Source organism: Halichoeres trimaculatus, unplaced genomic scaffold, assembly GCF_033239565.1.
Source record: "Halichoeres trimaculatus isolate MK-OKI-2021-1 unplaced genomic scaffold, fHalTri1.1 fHalTri1_scaffold_2, whole genome shotgun sequence".
Classification (NCBI taxonomy): Eukaryota; Metazoa; Chordata; class Actinopteri; order Labriformes; family Labridae; genus Halichoeres; species Halichoeres trimaculatus.
The window spans coordinates 18,255,010-18,263,477 of NW_027437180.1; the positions used below are offsets into that span (position 1 = coordinate 18,255,010).

At 36.9% G+C, this 8,468-nt stretch overlaps 1 protein-coding gene across 1 annotated transcript; it reads right to left on the minus strand.

Annotated features, from left to right (window-relative positions):
* Nucleotides 1-120: 120 nt before the first annotated feature.
* On the minus strand, nt 121-7,849 carry mrpl45 (mitochondrial ribosomal protein L45). The gene is made up of 8 exons (XM_074688883.1): nt 7,754-7,849; nt 5,699-5,894; nt 5,189-5,306; nt 4,922-5,020; nt 3,817-3,865; nt 3,584-3,733; nt 3,078-3,251; nt 121-538 (listed from the first exon to the last, which is right to left on the minus strand). Exons 1-8 carry the CDS (start codon nt 7,814-7,816, stop codon nt 440-442), a joined length of 948 nt encoding a protein of 315 aa, XP_074544984.1. The 5' UTR covers nt 7,817-7,849; the 3' UTR covers nt 121-439.
* Nucleotides 7,850-8,468: the final 619 nt, after the last annotated feature.

Below are 8,468 nucleotides of genomic sequence, written 5' to 3' on the forward strand. Positions count from 1 at the left end.
TGTGAGGGAAAAACAGAAGGAACATTTTATTTTTGTATCTCTTGGGGTCAACATGCAGCACATTCATCAGAGAAATAAATCATACAATTCCTGGAGATTTGTACATTTTATTCACCATGTGCACATGAAGTTACTCTCATGAAAAAAGGGAAGAGTGTGAAGCAGGGTGATAATTGGAACAATACAAAGAACTGAAGTTGTTATTCTTCCATTATCAGCTGCTGTGAAAGACCCAGAGTTACCAACTGCTGTTCATCGTTATTTATTTGTCCTAAAACTCACCTGCTGTTTCCACAGTGGGCAGCGTTCTAAGACGCTCCAAAGAAAGCCTGGTTTCCTTCCAAAGAAGACAAACTAACTGGCCATAAACAAAATCTAAACAGTGTTTGGCTCTGAGTCTTATTATGGTTTGATACTAACAGCAGCGCCGCCTGGTGGTCTATTTACTCCACTGAACAGCCTCTGGTTTGGGAACTTGGTAGTTGAGGGCATCAAACTCTTCTCCAGGCTTCAGATCTGGACCAGGAATCATGACAGTCTGATGGACAAAGAGGAGGCAATGGAAAAGTGGTTTCAGTCAACTCTGATTGTTTTATGTTACTTTACATATTTCTCTGAATTTAGAAGCATTTATGTTTTTTGCAACACAGAATTGAAAACATACATAGTTAGATAAATTAATGTAGGTAAACAGAAACAATGGAAAAGGAAGACAAACTGCCTCCATATGCGAAACAAAAAAGGTCTTAATGATGGTAACTAGTTGATAAGTGGATTAAAGGTCAAGGACTGACACCATAAAACTAAACCAAGGCAAGGTTAAGGGAGGTCCAAGATAAAGGTAAAAGCACTAAGATCCTCATGGCCTACAACACAATGCAGTTAAACCAGAATCAATCCATTACAGTTATTTCGCTGGTTGGCGCTTGTTCTCTGTAACACACTCACTCTTTAAAAAGGTGCCATATCATAAGAAAGTGGAATGAGAATCAGATAGTGTGTAATGAATTTCTTCAAGGTACAGGCAGAAAACCTCGTCATTTCACCATATTTCAAAACAGGAGGGGAATCGGATTTCCCCTCTCTCAGGATAACTCTCTTGGCTTTAACCAAACCTCAGGGCTTGTTACAAACCATGGAAAGTTACTTGTTGTTTTGATATTTAAAGAAAACATATTTCTGAGTCAGATATACTGGGTGAAAACAACTGACATTATAAAACAGTCTCTGTGGCATCACCTGCTGGTTCTCAAGATGCTTTTTGATGCCCGAGGATTGCATTTGAAAATGCTGACTCAAAAAAAACATTGATATATGGAGAACAGGCAAAAATGTGAAGCTTTAGTATTTTAGCAGCAGGAAAATTTAGTTCCAGGGAAACTAAACTGGCCCCTTAAAGGTTCCTGCTCTGGAGGTAGAACCTTCTAAGAGGTCCAGGAGTTTTGGGGATAATATGAAAATTTCTAAATGGTCGGGTACCCACAGTATTTTAATTTCTCCTTCTGTCCAAAATAACATTTCACTAATTTGTCTTTTTTGAGACTAATTACATAAACACATCTCTATCAGCTCCCAGTGTTACAGTTTGAAGAGTGATCTGGTGACAGTCAAATGTGTCATAGGATACCAAGTTTACAATAGCTGTGAAACAGAGGGGGTCCTTAGAACTGCAACCTAGTTTATTTTTTTTTATCTTTTATTAGAATGTCAAAATATCTTCATCAAATTTGTGTTTGATAATATTCTAAAGACATGTGAGAGGGATGCGTTGCTTTGGGAGACAGCCTCAAGTGGATCATGATGTCTGTTTTGCATGATCGACTACAGCTGGTGTCCTGCCTTCATCCGTCAGTTGGCTTGGCAGCTTGAAATTGAAAGGTTGGCTGAGACTGAAATAACCACCAAAAATGATTCACACTTCAGAGGTTTGGTCTGACAGATTTTGAGACAGACGTGGCATTATGTGAGCAGGACCTGTAAGTTTAAAATGATTAAAGAAGTGATAACCACGTCTGATGGGGGGAACAGTTCTTTTAAACTACCTCTAAAGACTAAACACAGCTTATTGTTGTTGAACAAATTACATAAGTGAAGAGGGATTAGCTTAGACTGTGATCAACAACTTTTCCGGACCACTGGCGGTGAAGCTTTTAGAGAAGTGTGAGAAACACCTTCCAGGCTACATTACTGCTCCATCTGTCCTGTGTATCAGAGACACAGCAGGGGCTGACTCACAGATTTAAGGTGATTATGATCTGTATTATCTGTAGCAGTGACGCTGTAGTGCTATGCTAATAATGGGAAGACTGCTGAAGACAGAATTGTAAGGGCTTAGTTTGTTATTTAGAGGTTTACTGTCATTTCTGAACGCATTAGTACATGAAAAGGGAGAAGCACTGCTAAAAAGATAAGTCTGTGCAGGCAGCAAAAAGTATCACATAAAAAGCTCAACTCTTTGCTTACAGAAGTGTTTTTTAGTGTTCGGTAATGTCTGGATTCTGAACTGTACTGAGAATACTAGTTTATAGACAAAAGCCACATTTCAACATCATCTTCCTACAACAACACAAAACACTGTCACTGAAGTTTCCATAACCAGAAATATCTACTTCAAACTGACTCAAGAACCCGTTTTAATGTGGACTTGACCCATCTGAGGGAGCTTGATCAACCTATTGTAACTAAAATGCATGTTTTGGTTATAGAAGGCATTTCTTCACTACGCCATAATACTCAAAACTGTGATATTTTGGCTTCACTTTGGTAAAAAGGTTGGAGACAACTTGTCCTGCTTTATCTAATTTTATTCTATTCTTCCATTACATTTATATTAAGATAATTCTAATAAAGCAGCATATTAAAATGAGGGATGCAGGTTGATTATAACAGGAAGTCTGTAGCAGAATGAACTTGGACCCTTCCAAAACACAGTGAAATGAAAGTGATGCATGAACTGAGTGCTCAATAAAGGCTTTTTCATTTTCTTTTGACAGGAAGTTTGATTTCTACCTCTGCTTTGCTCTTACTTAAAGAAGTATAAAACAGATTTTATCTGACAGTATAGAGTCGGGTATCACCTTTATAACGGGGTCTTTGGCTGGAGCCCAGGATGGCACTATTTTTCCGTGTAACCTCCACAGGCCGTAAGGGTTGACGAGATGTCTTTCTATGACCAGGTACTCCAAGACGTCCTTCGGCTGCTCTTCACTGCCCAGCATCAATCTCCCAAAGCGGTCATAGATGGCCAGAGTCTGCAGGAGAGAGATGTAAAGAAACTCAGGGTAGTCATCGAACTTCTTAAAACAGATACAAACTCTTAAAACAGCTGCTGAGTTTGCTTAGGGCAATATGTGCAACTGCACTGTAGTCCTGTGAGTCCTGTGTCTGTTAAAGGTGCTTGTTAACTGAAATGTGTAAAAATAGGACCCTGAATATAAAACTGCAGTAAATTTCCAGGAAAACTTGACTCAACAGAAACATTTTTGAGGGAAAACTTAAAAATAATGCACACACTTTGAGAAAGCACTGGCACACAAACACTCAGCTCCTGTACACACTACAGTCAAGTTAACATAAGTCATACCTGTTTGGAGTGCATACGGACCGTCACCTGTCCGTACAGGTTGCCTTTAGTGACCATGTCGGGGCAGCGGGCATGGACCACTTTGGGCGGCTCTAAGGACTCCAGAAACCTCCAACGAATTGTTTTATAACGGTTACCCCTCGTCATTTCCTAAAACAGAACAAAGAAGTCACAAGAAGAATAAAATGCAGTAAATTGAAGAATTTCAGCAGAGTTCAGAGAGGGGGACTCACAGGATAACATCGCTCAGTCACCAAGGAGTGAAGTTTGTCTCTGTTAAAACTGCAAAAAGACAAAAAATAGGTGTTAGTCTATTCTCCTACATTAGAATCATCTTGAGAATCAGAAAATGTTGGAATAAAAACAACAAAGAAATATATTCAAGATAAACAGATTAATGGAGAACGGCTTTCCAGCAAAAATACTGATTTTTGAGATACCTTGATCAGGCAGGGGGGAGAATTTTATTTCTATGATGACATTTTAGGGCTACTGAAAAAATTAAAAAAGAGAAAATTTGGAAAAACACAGAAACCATTTTACTTCACTTTGGAAAATCCTATTTAAGCCACAAAGGCAACTAGTGAATACAGTATGCCATACGCTGAGTGAGATCCAGCAGTAAAAACATGGCTACATCAGGTAAGTTAACTTAAAAATAAATTGATGAAGAAATGTTTAACTTTTATCTTAAAGGGGATGTCCAAATTCTGAAAGAAAAAAATAAGGCATGATGCATAATAATGGCATCTGATGCACAAAAGTGACAGGTGAAGAGATTTTTGGACAAGCTGTATTAAAAATATTTTTATTCTATTAACTTGGCAACTTGGGTCTCTTAAACTTACAACTTTTAGTTTGAATCTGACTCTTCTCCTCTGGTTCTGTTCTTTCCCAACAATGGCATTATTATTCAAAACAAAAGTTGTATTTTAAGATTACAAATATTTTTTCAAGCTTAAATGTAATTATTAGAGCCTTGTTGGAACAACTTAACGAATGTGAACTTTAATTTCCAACAAAACCAGAAACAACCCAAGGAAATGTACAGGGTACAGCTCTCTTAAGGAGTGGGTTGAGTCAAATTTAATTTACTTCTATAAAAAAGTAAAATTCCTCCAAATGACCAATACCGTGTGAAGCAGGAGAGAATCTTAATAAAAATGCATGGAAAGCAAAGAATCTCTCTCATAGTAGACACAAAGGCAGCATGAATCCTTATCTCACTTCCATCACAAATGTCTCACTAATATTCGATGTGACCTCTTTCACTGAAAGGCTGAGTTGAGCCGTGCCATTCGGCTGGGTGAAATAAGAGATGTGAGACCATTTTCTTACTTTGCCAATGCGTTGTGAGCCTCGATAAAAATCTCCTGTGCTTTCTCTGCAAAACCTTTGGTGGTGAACTCTGAGTCATACTCCTTGATTTTACGAATCCTGTGAAAAACACACATAAAAAATTGCTCTGTGAAACTCATCCCAACAAGACACTTTGATTCAGAGAACATCAGATGTTTGAGTATGTCTTATGTCTTCAATTTCAGGAAACGACTACATCAAGCTAATCTCTTTTAGTATCGTAGGGTGTGAGAAATCAAAGCTTACGCGAGCTGTGAAGCAGCAGTCTGTCGCATCTGCTCTGTTCGTTGTTTCAGACCTTCTTTAGAAAGACTGGAAAGACGTGCGTCTCCTTCTGGAGGGATGTATGGATCAAATATTCCCGCTGGTAAACACAACACACAGGAATAGAATAGATTTGATTAGAAAAAATTGAACAGAATCAGAATAGGCATAGGAATTAGACTAGGGTGCTTGGAGTCAACATAACTCATATACAAAGAGAGCAGAGACTTGAAACAAGCAATTTAAAAGCTTTGTCAACAAACTTTGATTGGACCAATTTTCCCTTAGGATAAAAGCCATTACATGCTGTTTTTGGCTACTGACAAAACTTTTCCAAACCCCAAAGTATCTTTTTGTCAATGAGGCCCTAAGTCATTCAAAAATAAGGCCTATGGTAAGCATTTCAAACTCAACCAGGAAACTAGAGGACTTACACAACAGCTGTAAATAAGTTTAAACCTTACATACAATAAGCAAATAAAACTTTAGTACCTGAGCATGCAACGTTGATGGGCCTTTCATAGTACTCCTGTCTGTACACAATGCCTGCTGCTCTGGCCTTGGCCTCAGGGTTCTCCTGCTGCTTCTCTTTTGTCTTCACTGCAGGAGGAACAAAGTATCTCTTCTTGGTCCGTACAGGGAGAACAAGTGGGAGAGGGTGCCGCACTTCTAGGGATGCATCAGCATTCTAGTAAAGGAGAACACATACGTCTTAATTCTTTTTTCCCTTTGGAAGACATCAAAAATATTTCAGTTAATTTTCAGTGACTAGTCATGATATTAGGTAGTGGCTGATAATAAGTTATTGATGGTGTTGTGTAGCTACAAAAATTCTTGATAAAAATGCTATGAATTAAACACAACATTGATTAAGGTCTGACAGTTATATTTGTTCAGAGGATATATGTATGACATAAAAATAAGTTAATGATCACGCACCACCACTCAAAGAAAAAATTTCATTCTGAAATAATATTTCTATAAGGACTGAGGCATCAGGAGGTGACTGTGTATTGTAGTATCATTGTGATTCTATAAAGAAAGGAACATTTCGTGTCCATGGGATATAATTATCAATTTTACAAAGTATTAATTTTAAGCAATGACTAGTTTTACAGTGGGTAATTTGGGTGACATTTCACTTTTATTTAACACAGAAAGTAAACAAATTCCATAATTTATTTAGCTAAAAATGCAATTCATGTTTTGGAATTTGTAGTTTTTGTGCTGTCCAAATTCTCAACTGTCAAGTTTGCTCTTCAAAATTAACACTAGAATACATGTTTGAATATTATTTTCAGTCTTATTTGTTTTAAATAATCATTAAAATATGACAAAGGTGTTTTAAAAACTATCTTAATTACTAATATAGATAAAATAATTCATTTCGTGTATGCCTGAGAAATCAGCTCAACCGTGTTACCCATTGAATAAAGGCCTTTAAATCACCAATGGTTCGCTCCAAAGTCATGACTTGATTCAATTGAAGTCACATCCTTTCTGGTGGGAACCATGAAGAAAGTGTTGCATGTTTTAACTCCTCGTCATCAATATTTCATCAGAATGATTGTCTGTACATGGTGTGCTTTAACTGTTCATTAACCATGTTGCCAATACTTTCTAGAGTTCTTACTATATATGTTTAAAAACACTAAACTGTGGAGAAATACACAGAAGTAGAAGGTGATTGAGGTCAGGTGGTGCCATGTTCAAGGTCTGCAGTTAGCACAAGGGCAAAACTGGAGAAAATATCAACTTTGTTACCTGTCAACCATGTTACCCATCACAAAATCTAATGTTGTAGAGATGGATTTGTCCTGTCAACCGTGTTACCATGTGTTGTCAACCGTGTTACGTGTGATTTTTGTGCTATGATTCTTTAAATTTTGGTTAAACCGTGGTATAAATGATGAGGGACATTTCTAGGGAGCTAATTCTTGCATAGAAATGTTGAATAACTCTAAATTCAGTATAATATGGATATAAGTTAGAAAAATAGTCACAATTTTTGTCCATAACTGAAAATATGCTCTATTTTTTTACTTAAATATTTAAGAGTTCATTAGAGCTTAAGCTTGCTAACTAATTGATTAAATACAGTTGTGTTATTTGCCATCAAACAGGATGTGAAACAAAAGTGCACAGATTTTTTTCACGTTTTTGTATACCTGAAATCTACCCCTAATTATAGAATCACTCCGTTGACAACATATCTTATCGTGATTTATCCTTCATGTCCATGCCCATCCAACAGTAACTTGACTTGGACTTATTCACGGGTTTAACACTTTGAGTCAGCACCTGAAATTTTCTGACGTGATAACAAGAACTTCAGTAAGTTAAAGCACTAGTTCCGTTTCATGTGAAAAGATGCTTTCATGAGCTACAACTATGGGGAGGTGAGTGTCCTGACAGTTAGCTAGCGTTAGCTTGGCTGAGTTCCTAATAATCAACAGTTACATGAAAAAATCCAAAAACAAACAGCTACCATCAAATAAACTTTAATTCTAAGTTCATGCATCTAACGTTTTTAGAATATATATTTACCTTTAAACTGCTACATGCTGCTCTCTGAAGAGCCACCAGTGTCCTCTTCATGGGCAGCGCCATCTTGCCTGTCGTTGACAGAGAGATACTTCCTGATTCCACTTTCAAAATAAAAGTTCGACGAAATAAAAAGTCGCTTCTACTTTAACAACCGACGCAAGAGGAATAAAGGAAACTCGATATATAATTTTATATATTTTCATTGAATTTTTATTCTCTAAAACAGAATTTCTGACTCCTCTCATTGCTCATTGCTGACCTCATTCTTCGTACACTTGTAAGGTTTTTTTGGTCAAGAGTTGGATGCCAATAATATTAATGTCGGTAACACTGTTATTCAACAAATAATTTTTTAAACACAGTTTAATTCAACCATTCATTTGCCTGTGTTATTTGGACAGCATTTATGATGATGAAGAAGAATTCCAAGTGCAAGAGCTTCTAAATACTAAAAATCAGATCCATCCTATTGGAGCTCTTGAAGCCCCCAAAAGTAACACTTAAGAAACAACAAGGTAATCTTTACCTTTGTGAGTATTCAAAATTATATTTCTATAGAATGCCCATGTAATATTAAATACAGGGTAGGACATGTACATTTGATTGGTTTTTGTTAGTACTCCATCTTCTTAAAAAATACAAACACAAACTGCAAAGCTGGAAACATGCTTCGTCTGATTAAAAAAAAAAAACTTAAGTCATTAGTCATTTCAAA

What these genes read in the sequence shown, in the direction of transcription:
- mrpl45 (XM_074688883.1), bottom strand. Translation starts at nt 7,816, where the DNA reads ATGGCGCTGCCCATGAAGAGGACACTGGTGGCTCTTCAGAGAGCAGCA. An exon ending in CATCAACGTTGCATGCTCAG is followed by an intron (nt 5,307 to 5,698) that starts GTACTAAAGTTT and finishes TGTGTTTACCAG; the next exon opens with CGGGAATATTTGATCCATAC. An exon ending in CCAAAGACCCCGTTATAAAG is followed by an intron (nt 539 to 3,077) that starts GTGATACCCGAC and finishes TTTGTCCATCAG; the next exon opens with ACTGTCATGATTCCTGGTCC.